The 24,467-nt window shown below is 36.1% G+C and overlaps 2 protein-coding genes across 22 annotated transcripts in view; one reads left to right on the top strand and one right to left on the bottom strand.

Moving 5' to 3' along the window:
* Positions 1-24,467, bottom strand: part of Osbp (oxysterol binding protein) — a 420,928-nt gene that overhangs the window by 53,152 nt on the left and 343,309 nt on the right. The window lies entirely within an intron of this gene.
* Positions 10,407-22,702, top strand: LOC136835037 (mucin-2-like). Its single transcript, XM_067098152.1, is given in 4 exon segments — positions 10,407-10,529; positions 17,029-21,067; positions 21,070-22,301; positions 22,476-22,702. Coding segments are annotated over 3 exon segments (5,358 nt in total). The 5' UTR covers positions 10,407-10,529; the 3' UTR covers positions 22,563-22,702.

Here is a 24,467-nt window from a genome sequence, read left to right as displayed (position 1 = left end):
CATCATCAAATTCTTTCCCTGATTCGTTGATCTCTCAAAACGGGCGAAAGGTCTCCTTCCGCGACGGCTTCCTTTCATAAGCAACGATTATGGCTCGACCGAGAATAAAATCACGTACGGAAGTAAATTTCACACGTCCAATGAGAAGACGTACAATTACCAGTATTGTCTTCAGAACAAAAAGAGAAAGGCTTATTGTGTGTGTGTGTGTGTGTGTGTGTGTGTGTGTGTGTGTGTGTGTGTGTGTGTGTGTGTGTGTGTGTGTGTGTGTGTGTGTGTGTGTGAGAGAGAGAGAGAGAGAGAGAGAGAGAGAGAGAGAGAGAGCCAGTAATAGACAATGAACCCTTTCTCTAATAGAGGGTGACTCCAGATAAACAAAATAACACGATGGACACTGCCCCATTCATACTTTTATTGCTGAATCGTAGATGAACTCATTTTCGTCAAGTCATTTAATTAAAATCGACTGCTAACGCAGCAGTAGTTAGCAGTACCAAGACCTAGACACAGCTGCCATAGGGAGTTCCATTGGGTTGGAATTCTAATCGAACATAACAGAAGGCAGAAGTGCAATTACTAAGTAGTTGTGAACCCCGTGGGATTGCCAGTGGTAAATATGATAAACCCCAGGGCAAAGAAGCACCTAACTGAAGACTGTGTACCCCTCAGTGACAGGAACTGTTTCCCAAACATCAGAAGAGCTTCTTCTCCTGAGGCCAATAGGAACAATTATATATATATATATTTTTTTTAACCCCAGTGGGATGCTTGAAAAGAAAACAGCAACGAATAACGCTAAGATGGCAACACTCATCAAGGAAGTCTGGACCCTGGTCACTTTAGTTACCACTAATTATTCGCTTGGTCTGATTTTTATCCTAATGTTTGCTTTGTGAGAAAAGTGAATCTTATAAACATATTTGGTCTCTGTCTTTGTAAAACCTATGTATTAATACGAATCTTCCCATTTTGTATACTGATACTGCAACAAACATATATACATAACAAACAAACAAACAAACACACACAGGAGCTAGTATATACCCCCAGGGACTATACTAAACCCGGCGAAACAGTATACTATTTATATATATATATATTATGATAAATATATATATATATGTTGATAACATATACATATATATATATATATATATATATATATATATATATATATATATATATATATATATATATATATACCTATTAAAGTGAGCCTCAGAAGGCGTTTGCTTCCCATTTCTCTAGAAGTCTTTCGGGATGAGACTGCTAGTTTGTGCAATCCACAACATCTAACTACTACCAGTTGCATAAACCAATGCTTGGGCCCAAAGGGATAGATGTGATTTAACGAAATTTAATTACATAAATATACAAAGACAGACGCTGGACAAACTTTGATGAGAAAAGCTCGACTAAGCTAAAAAGGACCGGATGTTTGCTGGTCTCCTCTTACTTAATTAAAGCATCTAAGTTCATTACAGTTACATGTGCACAGTATACAGAGAGAGAGAGAGAGAGAGAGAGAGAGAGAGAGAGAGAGAGAGAGAGAGAGAGACTCCCACAGCAATAAGTAACTTCAAAGGTTTACACAGAGCAATATGTAACTTCAAAGGTCTACCCAGAGCAATATGTAACTTCAAAGGTCTACCCAGAGCAATATGTAACTTAAAAGGTTTACCCAGAGCAATGTGTAACTTCAAAGGTTTACCCACAGCAATATGTAATTTCAAAGGTTTACCAACTAAATTTTGTACAAATTTCACAAAAGAGCATTCCACAGCCATCATTAATGTAAAGGCATGGATATCAGAATGTGAGAAAACGGGAGGTAGAATCTCAAAGCTGATAAGCTATGACGTGGATTATTATGCCACTAGGTCTTCCTGGAAGAGAGAGCACACCGATTCTCAAAAGACTGAACAAGCAATTGAACAGATTGACTCGGTTATGAAACAGTTCCCATAACACCGTATGGGGGAATGCTAGAATCTTTCCCACCAGAAATCACTGAACGAGAGAGAGAGAGAGAGAGAGAGAGAGAGAGAGAGAGAGAGAGAGAGAGAGAGAGAGAGAGAGAGAGAGAGAGAGACTGCAATTCAGTTCTGAGTAACAATTCAAAGAACAGTTTTATTTTTAGGTGGTTTAAGCAGCTTTTAAACAAATCTGAGTGACAACAAAAATTCTAAAACTCTATTGTATACCACAAAAGCTTGCATACAAACCAACAGAATGAAAAAGGCGCGTAAAATCACAGACAAACTGCTGCAAAGAATTATATACATCACAATCCATTTTTTGGTTCACACATTTCCCGGAGTGAGGCACCTGCAAAAACTAAAGTCAAGTGAATCATGTCACAACGGTTTCAGAAGCGCTATTTTCATGTGCCATAGAGTATGTAAGTTGTATTTACTTATTATTAATTTGACCTAGTTAATTTTACTCAGGTTTTTTCAGTTGTTCCCACCTACCGTGATTTTATGCCACGAGGTTATTCCTTTAGAACCTGGGCAATAATAATAATAATAATAATAATAATAATAATAATAATAATAATAATAATAATAATAATAATAATTTGGCAGCAGACCCTCTTTTAAACAGGTTCTATTGAATATTATTGCTGCTTCAGCTGCATTTATTTTGTAGAAGACTTTTTCTATTTCCCTTATTGCGGACTTCTCTTCAGTGGAGGTGCGTGCTAACAGCTCGCCTATATTTGTCATTTCATGGGGGAAAAGTCAAAATCTGGATTCAGCTTCTTTATATATTCTATACAGTTGGTTCTATACAATTGTTGCCGCGACGCGTTTCGACAGACTCTTCTGTCATTCTCCAGCGGGAGCTAGTAGAGGACTGGCAGATATAATAATAATAATAATAATAATAACATACTTGGGAATGAGACCCTCTCGTATACGTTGCATTAAAAAGTATTGCTGCATTGGTGGAGTTTAAATTTATTTCAAAGCTCCTCTGGTTTTCAAACAATTACTTTCTCTGTAGGGGAAAGGTCACGTAGTAATTGTCCTATTTTCCTTTCATCAAAGGGAGGGTATGCACACATTTGGGAATGTTTCCATTCTACTAATATTAATACTCCTGATACAGCAATAATAATAATAATAATAATAATAATAATAATAATAATAATAATAATAATAATAATAATAATAATATAGTTTTTCATGCGGTGCTACAAAACATTCCTAATACTACTACTACTAACGTAGATGATGACGACTTTCGCCTGAAAGCATACGGCAGCTATGAACAGATACAGCTTTCAGCAAAGAGAAAGTTAAAAGCAACAGAGAAAGCGAAACGATTATTTATTTTTTTTAACGATGTTAGAAAAGGGCTATATAAGGTTGTCGTCCCACTGGCCTATGCCATGGGAACAGCTGGCGAGTTTGCATGTTTACATTTATCGTCTAATAATTTATCATCTAATAATAATATCTGTCGTAAAAATTCTTTTTCTAGCCCAAGCCCGAAGAATAATAATAAAAAAGAGAAATAAAAGGCGGAAGAAGGTGGGGCTTGACTACTTGAGAATCGATAGACAGTCAGCTTTTGAAATATGAAAATTAATAGCCTGTGTTTGCAGTGTTTAGTTGCTACTAACATCGTAAACAAAAAATTATTTCTTCCGTTACTGTTCTTGTTTCAAACATTTTAAATCAACATACCCATATAACGACAATCAAACATCGAAATTTTATAAAAACTTGATCCTTAAAACCAATCAACGCAAATTATGAGTGTCAAGCCTTGAAACGATTATTCTCGATTTAATGAGGAGAGCTCTGTGCCTCATCACTGTTAACGCTTTCCATCGCGACCTCTGGACCACGAACTCCCTTTGTTTGCACCTGAATCATCACATGTGCAATGCCTGTCTGATAATCGTGAATCTCTTAGCCCTCTGTTTCTCTTCAGAACTCTCTCCTTTGCAAATAATCTTGAGGGGAATCGGACCGAAAAGCATACAGGAACGTTTTAATGTACTCAAAACGACGAAAGGGCGAATTAATGCCGTTGGTGTGTCGGAATAATCGTGACTAAATGAAAGTTGTTAAGAGGGCGGATTATACTGAATATTTTGCTTACTTTCCTACACTTTCATTTTCTCATACAAAGTATGGATCTTTTATTCAGCTGAATCCTTACAGAACTATTCATTAATAATAATAATAATAATAATAATAATAATAATAATAATAATAATAATAATAATAATAATATACAGTGTATATATATGTAGAATCTGGTCACTTTTTACCAGATACATATGTAATTGTAATAGCTACAATGCCCTCTTTACGAATTCTTCGCGTTTTTTGGATACGCTTGTCAGTACAAAGCCCTAAGATCCAAGTGCAAGACATATGAAGAAAATTATGATGATGTCCGGTAGTGGGAAACGAACCCAGGTTCCACAATCACAACTAGGTCACGTGACCTAGTTGTGATTATGGAACCCGGGTTCGTTTCCCAGTACCGGACACCATAATTTCTTCATATTTCTTGAACTTGGATCTTAAGGCTTTGTAGTGATAAGCGTACCCAAAAGCGCTAAAAATTCGAGAATTGTTAATATAAGAAGGCATTGTATATATATATATATATACAATTAAATATATATAAATATATATATATATGTGTGTGTGTGTGTGTGTGTGTGTGTATACACAGTGAGTTGCACTAGTGCGGCAAGAAAAGAGTGAACAGCACAATAAACTTACGGGTGACCTACGAGCTTTTAAATAAAGTTCTGCGTAGACGTGCGTACATAGCAAGGCTAAGGAAACTTGAATTTCTCACAACTTTGATTCCTTTTCCTCCTTATTTTCTCCGAAGTCTGACTCTTTCACTTCTTCGTGACAAAAAAAAAAAAAAATTATATAAAATATATATCTGAAGCCAAACTTTCAATGCCTGAGCTCGATTCACCTGATTGTTCCGAAAATTTCCGAGACACATCGAGTGTCTTTTCGAATTTACTACCCCATATTTACTTCAGAAGATTCTAGGGCGACCGTTCACCGCGCCGTGATCGCATATTTCATATAAAAAAAAACTCGTCACAGATGCTCTTAAATTATTATTATCATTATTTTTGTAGTAGTACCTCCGCCATGGAGAGTAATTTCTCAATTCGACTGATAGTGTCTGCCTTTTAGCAAGGTCACACAAAAAGCTGCCTCGATTTTTACGAAAATGTGAGCTAAGGAGTGCTTCGTAATTGACAGCAAGGCAGTACAATTTCCTAGAGACAGCAATACAACTTTTGGAGATAAATGACAGATTGTTTCAAATGTTCCAGGTTTCAGAAACCGAAACACAATTGGAGCCACTGGCGCAGATGATGACAGCCAAATTTGATCATCACATCTGCAAGGAATGTCTGACTGGAGGTCATGTCTCCGCTTATCGCAAGATTTCTTTTGGATCTCCACTACTAACCGCTTCGGGTTTATACAAATGTTATACAAATGTGAGCTCATAAGGGCTTGACAATGGCGGAAGTATGAGCCATGTATTTGCTTTTATCACAAATTATAGCTATTATCGCTGCTGTTACTTTTATTATAATGACACACCCCCATACAATATAATCTCAATACACGGGGAACGAGAGAAAATTACAATAGATAAAACGCTTGTAAAGATGAATTCTGATCCTTGCAAGAGAAAAAAATTATGGCTAGAAATAAAATAAGTAAAGCCATGAAGAACATCCATGCATGAAAAACAAAAAAATAAAATAACACATGTACATGAACTAGTAACTATACGAAGAAAACAAGTAAACATGCCAAGAAAACACCTAAACCATGAAAATAAATAAACGAACGACCTTAAACGGCCAATGATGCGTGAAATTTAGAAGCTTCTTTCACAGGAGAGCTGGAAAGCGTAACAGAAAAACCGAAAATAAACTGAAAACGCTAAAATTGATACCGATACACCAGATGACTTCGCATCTCTGTAAACAGCAGCTAAATCAATCAAAAAACTTTCTTCATGACGCAGCAATCTCTCTTTCTCTCTCTCTGGTCCAAAGATTTAACACCTATTTATATTTACTGATTGAATGTTATTGCAATCTATTCTGTCTACAGTCGGACGGCCCACTTCTACTTTATTACTGACATTTGGCACTACTTTACTACCGACATTTGGCTTTCATTCCAGCCTCCGTACTCCCCGATTTCTATAACCATTCTGCTTTTGGCAGGCTTATCTATATTCCCTTCAGCATTAATTTTTTTCTGGCTTCCTTACGACCAGGATTTGTACACACTCCGTTTATGCACACACACACACACACACACACACACACACACACACACACACACACATATATATATATATATATATATATATATATATATATATATATATATATATATATATATATGGACAGTGTGTGTGTGTAATGTGTGTAAGTCGGAATGTGATGAATATATACAAAAAAGGCAATGCCACAGTAAAGGACAGTAAGTAGAAAGACCTTTCGTTTCACTTTCCTTCATGGCATTGCCTTACATACACACACACACACACACACACACACACACACATATATATATATATATATATATATATATATATATATATATATATATATATATATATATATATATATAATTAATTATGTGTCCGTTTGTGTGCACGCACGCATGTGTGCAATTACTTCCTTAACAATGGGAAAAGTGATGGTAAGTGATAGACAGACGGAAGTTAGCAAGAACAGTGAGTGCAACTAAGAGTAACAAAGCCTATGAAAGAAGTACTGAGAGGGGGAAGGGGAAGGGGTGGGTTGCTTAGCATGTGTAAGGTGTGGGTGAGGAGGGGAGGGGATCTGAGTGGATGGGATGGATGGGGAAGGGCTGAAGAAGGAAGCGACCAACACCCAGGTAGCTCCCGTCGGCATGATAAAAGTGTGACTCTAGTCACACTTTCTAACCTGGTTGATTGAAACGTTACACGCATCAAAATATCTGTAAGGCACAGAAAACAGTATTGTGCATAATTTCCTATGGCATTTCCATCCCCCACTAGACTACAAACAGATCCTGAGAGAGAGAGAGAGAGAGAGAGAGAGAGAGAGAGAGAGAGAGAGAGAGAGAGAGAGAGAGAGAGAGAAAAGAGCTTCATACAACGGAACCCTGCCTTCATGAGTTATTTCTCTCCTCATCATTTTTTTAACATCAGAATTAGATCCACGACGCATTAACCTAGAAATTTTACCCATCCAACCACGACAGTAGCCTGCACCATGAAAACACGTGGTTGGACATGGAGACAAATAACTGGGTAATGGTTACAAACAGCAAAAAAATATCTTTTGATTATTTACAGACGAAGGAATATGATAGACGCGAACACTATAACCATCGACCGTAAGATCACGAAAAACAGTAGAGATTCAAACACTGAGATCGTTAATTTGAGAGAGAGAGAGAGAGAGAGAGAGAGAGAGAGAGAGAGAGAGAGAGAGAGAGAGAGAGAGAGAGAGAGAGAGAGAGAATTTCAAACTTTAAAATGTTTATTGCTACCTGCTGGCACAATGGCTAAAACATTTCTAGGTCAATATGAAGAATCTCAAGAGGAGAGAAAGAAAGAGAGAGCGAGCGCGCACAGCTTGAAGCTAGAAAGTATTCTGCAGCCGATCCTCCGTCGTGGTAAACACGCAAGCATTTCTATAACGGCTCTGTGTATGCAACAAACGGTGCCGATATTTCCGGACGTTTCAAATGTGAAAAGACACCTTTACCCTAACACCTGACAGGTTTCCCTTTCATAAAAGCAGGCAGTCTGAAATTGGTCGGTTATTCTTAGAAAATGGATATACTGAATAAGGTTCCGATGTTACTTCCAATAAATCAACGAAAGAATGATACTATCAACAAATACATTAATTAAATGGATAAGAAAGTGGAACGGCAAGAAAGGGACAGACACACTTGCTGTGTGCTTTGGCCTATCTAATCTGGCAGCTTGCAACTCATGCAAAGACACAAGCCTAATTAACTTAACATCATCATTTCAATAGTAGTAGTAGTAGTATTAATAGTAGTAGTAGTAGTAGTATTTATATATAGATAACGTTAAAACCAATTCACTGACCCCTGCATTCTTCAATAACAGGAAAACGAACATGGCATTTAATAGTTATGGATTACAAAATAGATTTCACTAACCGACAATCATTATGCACAATATTTGGGTAACCTACCCTTCTACTGTACATCCAATTTCAGCAAATCTTACTTCACCTTTCCTCATAATGATTGTACTCATAGTATTTTGATAACTGGTTTGATTCTTGTCACAACAACATTACTTGATTTCTTGAAAAGATTCTAAGGAAAAAATGGAATGATCAAAATCTTAATAACCAATAATAGAATTCCCTTTCCCCTCAAAAGGAAAAAAAATGCATGTGACACACTGATGTTTTGCAGGTTTGGAGATGTATGCTTGCAAATTATGCACAGCTTGGTTTTTAGTATTATAAAGTAATTTCCTTAATATCAGAAAAACAAAACAGCCTTCAATGACACATTCGTTCACTGATGGATGAACTATGGGTGAACATCACACAAAAGACTTCTGCTACTTCAGATTATCAAAATCAGTACCTCTATCCCCTTTCTACCCACTGCCCTGCAACTTTCACTGGTTATGTAACAATTTTTATTCAAGTACAGTACACTCAAAATGAAAAAAAAAAAAAAAAAAAAAAAAGGTTGAATATACTGTAGTAAAATCTTTGCAACTCCAAATATTTACCAAAATTATACATAATCATATTCAATCTAACAAAAAAAAAAAAAATCATACGAATCGTTCTTTTTCTTAACTTTTGTAATAAGATCAGTGTTAATTTCTTTCTCCCATCAAGAGTTAAGTACTCATCTCTGTCAATTTTCTAAAACAACTATAGGCTTGTCCTATTACATGGGATGTTCTAATGATAACAGAGTAACCATGAAATCAGTTCCATTAAAATGTTAACTTCAACAGATGAAAATAAATAATACAATATAGACGAAAAACAATATCTGATATGGGCATAGAATTGTGTAATATTACAGAATTCATGAAAATCAAATTGAATTGATATTCTTATACAATTCTCATAAGATAAGAAGTCATTAGAGGTAGGTATTTCAATTAGTTGACAAAACATACGTGATTAGAGGTAGGTATTTCAATTAGTTGACAAAACATAAAAATCTAACTTTCAACTAGTTAACACAACCCCAGAGGATTAAATACTATTGGTAAAAAACACCCGTGAACTAACAAATACACTGCAGGACCAAGGAATCATTTTATGTACCTCTTAAAAATAGTAGATCTACTATCAAGGCAAGAGGCATGTTGGTCATGATTTCCCTTGTCAAACCATTTATAGATTCTATCTCTTACTCTTTTCCCATATTCCAATCGCAAGTTTAACACAACAGCAAAGTTGAAAAAAGTGAGAAAAACTTAAGCTAAAAATAAAAATATCCATGAGGTGGTACCGTTGCTTGCAGGAAAAAAAGAATTTTGTATATTTAATGGTCACCAATTATGAAAGCTGTACCAGTAATGGTGTCACAGTAGCTGCACCAAATTTAAAAACAAAATGGAGTATGGGACTGTCAATATCCAGAACATGTCAAAAGAGCTAGCTGCAAAGAGGGTGTGGATAACAATGTTGGGTTGGAAAGGCTGGCCTTTAGGGAAGTAAAATGCTCTGTAATTTGGAGATATCCTGTACTGTACTAATGGCAGTATGGAAAGTAGCAGCATTGGAAAGAGATCACTGGACTACTGACAACTATGAATACAGTATCCAACTCTTAAACATAGCCATAAACATTCCTCCAGCATTGGTTTATTGTATGGTCATTGAATATTCATCATAATTATTGTTTATTCACTGAGTTCCCTCCCTCCCTCCTCTGATGACTTGTGTCATATCTGCCTGAATTCTCATCAGGTCCAGGTTTCTATGCATGCCCATTCTTCACAAGGTGTGCTGAGAAGAGGAGAAAACCACTCAGTGGGTAAGAAAGTAGCACTATGAAGATTAGTGGGAAGGCTCAAAGAGTGAAGAATGGGCATGCATAGAAACCCGGACCTGATGAGAATTCAGGCAGATATGACACAAGTCATCAGAGGAGGGAGGGAGGGAGGGAGGGAGGGAACTCAGTGAATAAACAATAATTATGATGAATATTCAATGACCATACAATAAACCAATGCTGGAGGAACGTTTATGGCTGATCTGGCCAAAACAGATCACAATGTCTTGAAAATAGGATATGTTTTCTATTCAAAAATCTTACAAAATGTGTACCAGTACTTTAAAGCAAATAAAATTTTTTTCATTTACTAAATTTCCAGATCCTTCACAACAGTTCACCAAAAGCCTCAAATAATCCTACCATTGGATGTGGACTTGGGCACCTCAGTGATTTTTCAGTTGTCTCAGGTATCGCCTGAGGACTAAGATCATGGTAAGTTACAAGAAAAATTTTCCTTGAAATATCTCACTTTTCATTCACAAACTTCCACTTATTTTCTATTATTAAAATGTGAAAGGCTCTGCTTCCCTGACATATTGGTTTGGGTCCTGCCAAGTCTGACTTTTTTATAGACAATAATAACTATCTGTGATTTGTTACATGGCACTAGGTCCTCCTTACTAGACTGACATCTATGAAGTCTTCTGAAATGTTCCTATAAAATTTTATTATTTGTATCTATGTCACCCTTCGCTACAAAGATCCCCAAAAGCAACTGTCAGTGTGAGATTCATAGTATTCTTTGTGTTCATTTTTATAGTTAGTATTTTTTTACAAATATCCTATAACATCACCTACTGATGTTTTAGTCTGACTTTCCCTTTAAGATATCAAGATGTGAAATGGCTCTTTTCTGCTTGAATTCCCATCTGGTCCCATTCTTCATCTATGCCCTTTCACTATGATTTTCTGGGATCCTAACTGGTCTTTGTACTTCCTCTTCCATATCTTCCCTGACTAGAATCTCTGCTCAAAACAGCAGACTATTTAGAACTGTGTACCTGTAATTCTACACAGTTGTTAATCCAATAGTCATCAAGTGCAACTAACAGTAAACCTTAGATATGGCACACCAGCATTACAGGCATCCATTTCAAACATGAACTTCCAATTACAAAATACTTTATTATGCAGGAACTGCTGATGTTTCCTCACTCTCTTTCATTTGGAAACACACTTCCATGTATACACAGTTTTGGTAATTAAAAACACAGCATTCAAAACTTGACATTATGCAAATCAATAAGCTTCCTTTCTACAGGTACGACTGGGCGAAAGTTCTCTTTAAAACAATGCACATTTAAGTACATTAGTGATAGTACTATTTCCTGTCGCTGTCAATCAAGTCACTAGCAACAATATGCTGCTAAATGGTGAACAAGAAGATGTAAAAAAAAAATGATAAAAGTTAAAATATAAATGCCTGAGTTGAGTGAAGAAATAAGCAAGATTTTTCAAGACACATAGTAATTAGATATCCATAATCCACAGTTAACTGTCAGGCATGGATTATCAACAATGGCAGTAGAGGTGGGCAGGAGCATGACACTAGTGACATCTGGCCCCTGTGAGGCACACAGGTTGATGCATAATCCTGACGGTCATGCTCAGGACCAGAATCATCTGCCACAGATGCCCCTCCTGCTTGCGCCATCTAGTGACGTTTAAGGAGGTTGGTCTTCAAGCCAGGTCTTTGCACTTGTCACTTTCAGGAGGCACTCTTTGTGGTGCTATGTGTAAGTACCACAGCTGGTAGATCAAAGGTAGTCTGTGTGTACCTAGCCCTCCCCTTCATCACATGTGTAACTGCCAGGATGCCTGATGTCAACAAGTTCATAGTCCTGGGAGAAGCCACGAGATGAACATTTGTTAATATGCTTACCTAAGGCTTGAGATCTATAAAGTCTTTTCGTTTCATTCCCACAACAGGGAAGGTCTCTTGATGGAAGGCCACATGGCCTCCATGTAGATGCTGGTTTTAGAAATATATGTAGAATTAGACATTCTTCTCTGTGAGCCCAAACATTTAGTTGTACAGTAGGAAGGACTGCCCAGATGTCATGAACATATATTCCACAGGGAACAAATGCCTAGCAAGAACTAAATAAATACTTATGTTTTGCCCAACATAATTATCACATAAGATACTGAAGGCGATGGAGTCTAGATGTTCCTCGTCCATCATCAACTGATTCCATCTCAGTACACAAGTGGTCACCTCATCTCTAGCAAACACGGTGGCACCCATATAATTTGTTTGTAGTATGTGATTCCAGCAGGCAAACATGGGCAGGGAAGTGTCTGTTGCAGGTCAAGGGCAATCATCTTGATCTGCAGTCACTAGCTGCCACTGTATCATTTATCTTAGGTAGAATGTCACAAGGCAATTGAGCACTCTTCTTGTGGTGTCTTATCTGTTGTTCTAACAAAGCAACAGCTTAACCATAATTCTTCTTGTTTATATTTTCCAAAGATAGCATTTCACACAAACAGACACCTTCTTGGGTGCTTGGAACACAATACAGTACTTAGTTGTATTCTGGTCAAAAGTGTGGTAATAGCTCTGAGATACCTTGTAACGTTTGTGTTTTTATCTAACCATGTAACACAGTTTATATAAACCCTGGATAGCATGTCATACCCTCCAGATAACCTCTCTGAAGTGTTGTGATGTGAGTGATGTGAGTATTGGGACTAGCAATGGCTGAATGTATTCATGCACAAAGTCTAAACAGTGACCACTGATGAGACGTAGATTGGGCATACGTCCACATCTGTCTGTGCGAGTTGACCTTGGATGGAAAAAGGTGGGAGCAGCACAACTTGATGTCATTGTGGGTTACTTTTATATAATACACCACATGTACAGACCTCAGGCTTACCTCTGCTTGCACTCCACCATTAACCCTGCTTTTACTTTACTCTTACTTTCTTTTCTCTTTATAATGGCTTGCAAAGACACTGGGACTGCATATGGCAGGGAATGTTAATTACAGTACGGTACTCCTATAAGCTTTAAGCTTTATCTCACTACCTGGTCCTAAGCCCGGTCTACGTAAATTCAAGATGTTCTCTTATGCTTAATTCCTTCTCTTAATTTCTTAGTTACTTTCTGATTTGTTTTAAGTTTTAATAAATGTTACAATAATTCACTCTTTTTACCATTCTTCTTACCTTTATGTAGTCTAATCTCCTTGTTTTTTCATAAATTAATAAAATACATTACGATTGTAAAAAAAAAAAAAGTACTAAGCAAGCAGGTATTCCTAACAACTGGAATCAGTTCTTCAAAAACAAATGATAAGGCAGTTAATCAGATAAAAAACACATTACTGCATGAGTTTAACGAGGATATATTTTTCATCATTCGAAAGTAATCAGGTAATCATAAAAGACCCATCCTACCATGTCAACAGCACTACAGTAATTTGCAATAAATTTACACATAAATTTTAAAAAATCACTTAAAGAAATAATATAATGAAATAAAAAAGGAAAATGATCACTTAAAGCAGAAGAAATAATTGCACAACCACACAGCCCACAACAAATGCAGAGCATTTGTGTATCATTGGCAATAGGTAGCTGTACTGTGCAACTACATATAATTAAACAAAAATATCAAATCACATAAACAAAATTCAGTGATAAAAGCAAAAAGAGATAAAGATCAATAACTGACTAAAGTCATCACACATTCACCAAGCACTCCCACCTAAAACATGGGTGTGACAATAGTGTATATCATACACAATATAATACTGACATACAGTACATATTAAGTCAAGCTCAAAATTATTCAAAGATAAGGAGATATAAACATCAGAGTAAAAAAAAAAAAAAGTGAAATGGAAAATATTATTGTGCCTCAACCTGAAATGTGTAAAAATTGAGAGAGGCTAGAGTAAAAAAAAAAATCATAGAGTGTAACTTTAATTTATAAATAAATGATGAGCTGTTCATGGTAACTTATAACAAATAACTAACTATTGAACACCATGATTTCCTAATCCACTAAAGTTTTTCCAAAACTAGTTCTTTACATTCCAATTTTTTTCTTCCCAAACCATTTAAATTCATTTAAATAAGTAACATTTTATCTCATGCATAGCGACCAAATATAACACAAAAAAACCATTAAATAATGTAAGCAAAAAGATGCTGGAAAAGCTATGGTCTGATTTCAAAACCAATGTATGGTACTATTTCTTCAACAGTAAATAATTTTGGGAATCAGGATGTGTGACTGCAAAAGCAAATCAAACAAAAAACTTACCTTGCCTGCTAAAACACTGATTCACATTCAAAACTCACCTGCAGAAGAAAAGGAAAATATATCAAAATGTAAACATGCAAAATCTTATAAAAAAAAATACCTAACAATTCTTATTAGAAATTTACAGAAAAATATGAAATAGGAGGAACAATAGAAAATCTAACAAATTCATCTCATTCAATCCACCTAAACATGCTTTTAACACTTCACTTGAAATTTTGTCATATACTCTGGATACCGTTTATCTTTTTTTCAACTCATCTAGAAAAATACATCTCCATTTAGCATCAAGAACATTCTTAAAAAAATAAGTTTTGATAAAAGTTTGTTTCAAAAGACTGATGCTTTTATGATGTAGTCATTTACCCTCAACTCACTAAACCAACAAAAAGTGTGTTAGAAAAAAAATAAAAAAAAAAAAAAAAAAAACCTATACTGTACACAGATAAGTTTGACTAAAATGCATCTGGACTGACTTCTTAAAATAATAAGTTTCTTCATTTAGCGCATTGTACGACAACACCAATTTTCTTTTGTCACCACAGTCCAACTGCTGTAATGTATTAGTTACCACAATCAGAATTAAATTTCATGGAAATTGTCTACTGTTGTAGAATAAACCAAGAAATTCTACCTATACAGAATCAAATAAGACAACTGAATCCTTACACAATAAGGTTATCAAAACTATGTTGCATAAACCTTTAATTACTGTAGACTAATTTTAAAGAGAGGGCCAATTTATAGCAATTGTTCCATTCATGGCCCATAATTCAACACCAACCTGATTCTTACTCTATTCACTTTCCTCAATAACCTGGTCAGTATCAAAGCCTCTACCGTGTTCAATCCTCCTCTCTTAAAAAAAACTAACTAATAGAGTTTGTTCCTGACCCTTTCATACTTAATGCAGAAATATATTTCATATCTTCCATTTCAAAAATTGTCTGTCATAAGTAGAATGATTCATCTATAACCCTGCAATGATGTGCAGTTTTCACCAAATCATAGTTATTTGGTTGCGTTAAATTCCTTAACTGTGTTTCTTAATGTGAGTGTTTACTATCTGCTTACCAATGATCTGCATTACAACTCACACCTGAGATCAACCACCTACACTGATGTTGAGGGTATTAGGCTCTTATGACTTTTTACCAGTACGAAACTTTAACACCTGTTCCTTACTGTTAGATCAAAATCTATCTTTTTTTTACAACTACAGCACTCCATATATCATCTTCCCCTCTTGGACTTCTAACAACTCTGTCATTTGCTAACTTCCTTCTAAATTTTTAAAATTTTAAATTTTTGCATAGAGCTTCTCTGCTTTCTAACTGCTTTTCTTTCCACTTGCAATAATTTGTTTTACTAACAACTAACTTTGTCCTTATTTTATTTCAAGTCTTGGTCTAAACTTTCAAAACTATACAAAATTTGCATTTTTTGTATTCAATAAGTTACATTATCAGCCTTTAATATTTTAATTTTTGCCTTGGTTAGATATTTTTAGGGCTGTCTTTTAAAATTGACTTCATGAAGTTCTTATCTATGTTGCTATCAATTTTAAAGACAAAACCAAGTGTTTTACTATACATGACAGCACTTTTACCTGTTTTCATCCTACTACCTACCAACCTTTATCTTCTGAATTACTGGTTCTGCATCAAAGATGATTGTCTTTATTCCTCTCATTATAAGCTTTATTTAATTCCTCCCAGGTTCAACCACTAATACTCCTTTCATAACATACATCATGAACTATTTTCTTTATTTTCTGATAACATGTGATTACGGTTTCATTATTTTTTGGGAGGGGGTTTTAATTTTTTCTAACATCCATGACCCCCAAATGATAAGATGGTCATGTATTCTTTTCTTGAAGTTGAATATACTGTTTTATTTCAAGGACTGAATCCATATGCACTGCCCACCATTCTTACCTGCTAAAAAGGCTAATTTTAGCTCCCATTTCACAGCTCTTATCATTAGTCAAGTTGAAGTTTCCTCCAAATAACCTCTTCAACTTGAAATCCCACGTTACTCATATAATGGCATAACACTTTCCCCTTCCATTAATCATTTCAATATAATGATGACCTAACTCTTTCACAATTTACTAAAACCATTCAGGCATCATTTCTCCTCTTCTATGGCCTAACAATTTCTTCAAATTACAACAATCTATCCCACAAGTGTCAATCTTAATTTTCCAAACCATCCACTTCTCTCTGCTCAAACACCAAAAAATAATGGTTTTCTGCTATTTTATAACAGTATTCAGTTCTGAGTGATGTCACTGTGGTTTCTAAATACAACCTCTCTTCATGGAAGTACCCACACGACTCATACTTAGTGTAGATCATTTAACACCTTTTAACCCTTATTTTCTGAAAGCACGAATTTACGAATTTAGACTAATAAGATGACTGTATTCATCTTGAAATAGACTGATCAAGTCTGTTGGTTTTCTGATTTTACCAATATAAGATTTGGAAATTAAATTATTTTATGAAGAACTTCCTATTATCTGAACAATGGCAGATTCTGAAATGTATTCTCGCCTTTCAGTCATTAATCTCTAATAGTAACCTCAATTTCCCATAATTAATTTGGATTATCATTCGTATATAATACTAATATGAAATTTTATTTCAGATGTGGAAGCAGAAACAACTACTACTACTGCTGCTAATATGGGCAACCCTCATCAGAACAGGGGAGGGTTTAAAATACAAATCAAGCACTGATGAAGATGCAGTGATGCTTGATCCATCAATAACCACCTTTGACCTGCAAAACCCCACTATTGTTTTACCACCAAACCAGTTTGATGAACATGATCGTGCTTTGGAGGTACCACCTCTTAAATCTGGCAGAGATCTGGTTGGATGGGCAGGGCCAGGGGATCACAGAAATACATCAAATGCACTTCCTCCTCTTAATTTTCCTAAATGGGTACCAGACTCTCGCCCTGTAAAAGAAAAGCACTGGACAGCTATAGTAGAAGCTCTTGAGAGCACAGCGACACAACCACCTCAACAAACTTTTACTAAGACTCCATCTCATACAGGATTGCGATTGCATAATAACTTACAAACAACAGAAACACAAGTTTCCCTAAACAAACTTTCTATGGGTGATTTATTCCCTCCAGAGTTATTCAACCCTTTAAATGTATTTCTCCCAAACCAAAAGCGTAGGTATGACCATCAAAGGATTAACATCAACAATCAGAGACAACAAAATCGCCAAACCTTACATGTCCCACTAATAAATAGCAATAATGATGAAAGTCCTAAAATACCCACATTTATTACCTGGCCACATACTGGACAGGACGATAAACTTAAAGACACTGCAAAAGAAGACATCAAGCAACTCACTCAGCCTGTGATGGAGAAGAGCCCAATTTATGATGCAAAATTCAACCAGGCAACTAGCTCACAGTTGTCTACAACCTCTATGGCAACTAAAAATGCACTACTATGGCCTGACCTTGCAAATGCACCAAGCTCTCCCTTGCAATCAGTACATGTTTTAACCTCAAATCAAGGTCAATCTAACAATACAAACAACACCATCAAACCTACCAAGTGGCCTGACTTTATAGATACAACCAGTACACGACCATTCCAAGCTTCTCCTCAACTGAAAAATAATACTGGAAAGATTTTCTTTCATACTGACACAACAGTTTCACCAAACAAACAATCTACCTACTCACCTCCCCAACCAATGCCCAATAAAATCAGTAGTTTACCAGTGCCTCCAGTACGAACAACCTTCAATAACCCTCTTTACAGAGAGGACAACACACAAAATGAAGGAGCAAAGGCAATATCAAGTCTGGAAAATTATCCATTAAACAAGGGGCTACATACTCTAAGTGACAATAAACCTGAGGCTGGTAAGGGAGTCTACAGCCAACCATGGCTTCATGCAGCAGTTCAACATGACCTTAAAGAATGGGGATACCCATATGATGATAGTGCACCACCAAATCCTTATAAATATACTACGGAAAACCACTTTTTGCACAATCAAAGCAGAGAAAGAGATGATTCAACAGCATCTCAACAAATTTTACCTGATTATGGCCATATAGAGACACAAGAGTCACACATAACTGAACGTCATGTTCCAGGGCCAGCTGGTATCAAAAGACCCCCTTTACATGCACCAAAACGTGGTAAAAAGCCAATTCTCCTACCAGTTGATTCAATATCAATTGATATATCCCCATATTTTCATGAAGCAACAAGCTTGCATTCAATCTCAAAACCAGATGCCCCTTATCAATCCAAAATTATCAACCATCATACATCTGACACCTATCAAACCAATACTCCACACAAATCTGCAGAAGAGCGACAAGGAGGTAATACATTTCGTAATATCATGAGACCCTTTCGTAATATATTTCAGTTAGGCAGAGAGCCTCGTAATAATCTTCCTAACAGACTACAGTTTACAAGGCAACTCCCATCACCTCAAAATCTTCCTACAGAAATGCAACCTCCACCAATCTTATCCTCACAGTTTCATGACTTTGGACCTCCTAAAGGGGATGACATTGTCTTAGAAGGGCAACACCAACAAGAAAATGAAGTTGAGGGCTTTCAAGAATCATTTAATTCAGAACAATTTGAGCCTGAAACAATAGTACAATTAGAACCTGAAACAACAGTCGATGACACCAACCCCAACCTGTTATTTCAGCAGCAACCTGAAGGTGAGGCTCATGGGTTTTTTTTACCCCCAGCTGACCTAATACAGCAAAACAATATAATTAACAATCAAAATACACAGGGTGAGGTCCAGTTTGAGTCACCCATTTTTGCACAGAATGATGATTTACCTCCTTTTCCAAACACAATACAAGATGAACCATTATCATTTTTTAACCCTCCAGCATTACCTAACCCAGCACCATCGACAAACCCTCCATTTATTCCTTGGCCAAACTTAAGGACTACTGCTACTACTACCCATGCTCCCACAGAGCCTTCCCCAACTTCCCAACCCGGATTTTCATTCCTTAACCAACCTCCAACACTGCGTCCTTTCCGTCTGCCCACTCTACCTAGAATGCGGTTTCTTAACCCATTCAACATGTTCAGGAGCCGTGAGACCCCAAACACAAATACCAATGGTATTTTTTCTTGGTTCCCTTCTCTTACGTCAAAGACAGACAATCAGAGGGAGGATGATACTGACAACAAAGGTACCAACTGGCCTAACCTAAAGTTCAGTTCTGATGCCCATGAGTTTCCTTTACATCCACTTACAACAGATGTGAATACCAGACCCTTAAGAAATGTTGGTAGTAGCAATAAAAACAAAGGAAATGGTTTTACATTTAAACCTCAACTCTCTGCAGCCATTCACCATAACAAACCCAACCTGCCTTCTATACAAAACACATTAAATTATCAAACACATACAACGACAGCCCCTCAGTATAAATTGTCAGCAGCATTAAGCCAATCACCTAAAATTCATCAAATAAGCCAAAGTGACACTGTTGCAGCAACAGTGACTCATACATCACATCATTTGCAAACCACAACAGAGAAATACTTAGATGATCCAATATTCATAGTGTCTTCTAACAATGAAGAACAGCAACTGAAAGGGGATTCTGTTGTAAATCCGCAAACTAATCCCGCAAGGAAGCATTTTTCCCAAACTGAACCATACAATGAAAGCTTAGGACCCTCTTTGATAAAATTCACTATTGATGATGTCATTGACACCTCTTTTCATAAAAATAGTAAACAGTTTGATGAAAAAGTGCAATCACCTAATACAAAAGGGGCAGAAAACTTAGAGCTGACAGGAGACATGGAATTTGCCCCATCCGAAGAAAAGGCAATTGTAACTGTATTTCAGGATCGCACAACACCAACTTCAACATTAGCAGATAAAGAAAACCAAACTAATGTTGATTCACAATCTATCCCTGATACAACAACCAAAAATTCTTGGAATACAACTTCAAGCAACCAAAACTTACCTTTCAATTTGAAACAAATGAAACCTAAATTTCAACTACCAATGACACACTTTTCAAAACCTACTACCCCATTTTCAAGAACTATTGCAAGTGTCACTACCAACAGCCCATTCTACTCAAGACTTACCTCTAGCCACATACCTTTTGGGGCACTTTCAGAAAACAAGCCAGTAAGTCAAATCTTTAGCTCAATTGCAACACCTTTACCCACCCCACAAAATCAAGCATCTACACCAAACGCTCCTAATAACAACCCTCTATCACATCATTTCCCTCCAGTGTTAAAACCTTCCACCTATCATTTAAACAAAAATTCTGAAACAAAATATTCAAATCCAATCTTGCAACAACCACAGACCTCTAACATTCACAACTCTAACTTGAGGATTGATTCTTCTGTCACAACAATAAGTACTCCTCATAAAAGTAATTTTGTAACCATAAGCTGGAGAGACTCAAACCCAGATGAGAATTTACCTCATCAACTTTCTGACAACCAAGGAAGATCGAAAACAAAAGACTTTATGTCTGAAGCATCGTCAAGGATTACAATTATTGAAGCCACTCCAATGCCAAAAGAAGGAGAAGTATTTCCAACAGCCAAGTACTTCAAGACAATGCAATCAAGTCCAAAGACTACAACCCCAGGCTATGAGCATGCAGCAACACAAAAATAACAACCCTACCTACTACAACCGCAGGTTACAGGCATGCAGCAACACAAGAAATAACAACCATCCCTACAAGTTCTCCACCTATGTTCTTATGGAGGAATAATCCAACACCCTCATCAGTAGGGACAACAAAGCAAGTTCTGATGCCAGGAAATTTAAACCACAGAACAATGACTATGCTACCTAAAGTGGACTTTGCTCTAACAATAGACAATGATGGCCAAAATCTTACAAAACATTCACAAAATCACACAAATAAGTTCAAGATAACATATAATTCTCCTCCAAGAAAAATATCGCAAGCACACAAAACTGAAAAACCAGCACCAGAAATGGAGGCACTTTCAACTTTATTAACACCAACAACTGTGATCAAAATGGCAGACAATCAATATACCACTAATTTAAATCCTGCAGAAGAAAAGGAGTCTATAGTAGAAGCAACAGAGCTGAAACCTCAAGCATTAAGCATAGATTTACAACAAACAAAATATGCAAGCAGTCTTTCTCAAAACAATAAGTCTGACCAAGAAAAAACTTTAATTAGCACCACTACATCAACTACTAGACCATTCCTAGCAGGAAGACAAACAAGATACAATTCTTTGCAGCGTCTGAGAGATTTCATGGTCGGTAAAAGAAATGATAAAAATGAAACTCGTACTACAGAACCTACAACTTTACCTACCCACCATCTAAGCACAAATTCTCCATTGCCTACCACTACACCAACACAAATCACTAGCCCTTCTCTTCATCACACTTCATACAGAAGCAGTAAGCAAAGACTGAGATCATCTACAACAATAACTCCATCTCAAAGGACAACCCCTACAACAAGACAACCCTGGTACAGACAGACTACTACAACTTTGCCAACAACCACAGTACCAATAAGCCACTCATCTAATCCCTCAAACTTCAAACAGACTGACCATGAGCTAAGTGGAAGCAGCTCAAAAATGAGTTACGAATGGCGTCCACCTATTCATGATGTTGACTTACAAGACCATCCTGAAATGTTTGATATGTACAACTGGGAATCTGCAAAAGTTGACAAAGCACAAGACAGATATGACACTAGCTCAAATCTTCATTATGAAACTGAAGCTGATGACAAGCATACAAATTCATGGCTACCTGGGCAAAATTCACAAGCCTCAAGTCACATCAGAATACCTCGTAGCAACCCCATCATCTTGAAAGAGAAGCAAGCACTTCCAAGTTCAATACCTCAGGTACAAAATAATTTACGATCCTTGTTACTAACCATGCTTGTAAATATCTTAGACCCAGTAGCCAAGCTTCGTTTCATTAAAACTCTCCCTTTAGTTAAACTGAAGTTTATAGGTGAAGTACTATTTTCTAATTGGAATTACTGATTTCAAAACTCATCTTTCTTCTCTGGACAGGTCCAAGATGATACAACGACACTTGGTCACATCAACAGAGCTTGGAAAAACCTCAAGGAGAATTTGGGACACAACGAAAAACTTTAAACTTAGCATTCTCCAGAGTTTACACTGATAAAATTTTTACTGTTATTTATATATCAATGTTATATAATTATCTTAAATGTTACTACAAGTATTTGTTTTCTGATCTATAAAAAAAAAAAAAGCTTTTAAGCTGCAGACACTCAAGGAAAGTAAGCCTTTCATTCGTAAATTATCACTTTCAGAATTGAGCATTTTCCTAAAAAATTACTTATTAGGACCTTTCTTTTGAGCAAATACTTATCGTATGAATAAATTTCTTTCTGTTGTCAAATGGCTGAATATTCTAATATCTAACAACAGAATTCTTCAGGTATTCTAGTAGCTCTCATAACCTGAGCTTAATACTGCACACTACAAGATAACTTTTCTTAATAATGCATATAAAAAAAATTATGGCAACATACAAAAACAATTCCATGACACCAGTGACAATAGCAATCCTATACAGTATAATAAACACTGCTGTAAGCTACACTATTAGTAATTAACTCATCAATTGATATAAAAACAATTTGGCTGCACACAATCCTGAACCCATACCACTATTTCATAGTCTAACCAGACCACAGAGTCTTAATACTCAACTCTCATAGGGTTTGCATCAGAGTTGCTATGAAAATACACACAACTGCAATACAACACCTGCCAACTAAGGGGATTGTGTGAAGGGAAGGAACCCTCAGCTACACTTATTACTCTATCAAGTGCATACTAATAGCCAGTACTTGTCACTGCCCTATTAAACATTTAAATTTCTCACATTGTTTTAAAAAGATATGTATATATTATTTGTTAAATCACATATTTATTTTGAATTACTGTTGTTTTCTTTGTATACATGTATTTTAATAAAATAATCTTAACCATTGTTTGTTATTATCCTGAATTGATAATCAAAACATCATTGGCTAAAACTGCTCTTTGAGGAGAAAAACCTTTATGACACTCATGTAATGGAAGGACAGTAACAAAACAGCATTTACACTGTCACACAGCTTTCATTATATCAAATCTGCTTACAACAGCAACTTTGCACCCAAATTGCACTGCCTTTTGCATTTACTTTTCATCTGCTTCCTTCTGTCCCTTTCCACTTTGATTTTCTTAGATTGTCACTTTTCTTATAATACAGTACATACTTCTAGACATGTAACTCAGTGGTCTTATAAGACACATTACTTTATTCAAACAATGTCATCAGCAATAAAACAGCATAAAAACTACAAAGAGTCTGAAATTTTCAGCATTGTGCTCTGACAACATACTGACCAATGTATCCAATTTCATGTACACTATAACATCAACTGCATAGTTAATAGATATCAGTATTATTTGAATAGTCAAATATACAGGCTGTAGTGACAAATATCATCAATTATAGTTGATTATAAGCTTAAAAGAATAAATACTACTGCAGACAGCCATTTTGTAAATCTATAAAAGGGCTCAACCAATGTCCTCAGAACAGTAAAGTACTGTATGTAAATTACAAGATATCTAAATTATAATGTATAGGCCACCTTTCACCAGTATTTTCTGGATTATTTTTGGAATTTTGCTGATTACCGACAGTGGTGAATTACTTGACAGAAGATGAATGACAAAAGGCAGGAAAGCTGAATGACTGCAGCTGAGGTTCAGACTTTTTTCCTCATCCCCAACCCCACGTGCTACACTGTGCAACATAACCCCCTAACTGTAATTATGTTAGATGAAATAGTTTCATTTATTCTCATAACTTTTTTACACAAGAAAATTTGTCAGTCTTCATTGCTGATGCATATTTTGCCCTTCAAATATTACTGACAACTGTTTAATGTGCTACTATAAACACAAAATTGGATGCAGTGTTGAACAGTAGGTGGCAGGGTTCAATAATGAAACCCACATTTAGAATAAGGAAAC

This window comes from Macrobrachium rosenbergii, chromosome 54, assembly GCF_040412425.1.
Source record: "Macrobrachium rosenbergii isolate ZJJX-2024 chromosome 54, ASM4041242v1, whole genome shotgun sequence".
Taxonomy (NCBI): Eukaryota; Metazoa; Arthropoda; class Malacostraca; order Decapoda; family Palaemonidae; genus Macrobrachium; species Macrobrachium rosenbergii.
The sequence above is the reverse complement of the archived record's forward strand: the minus strand, read 5'-3'. Positions and strand labels throughout refer to the sequence as shown.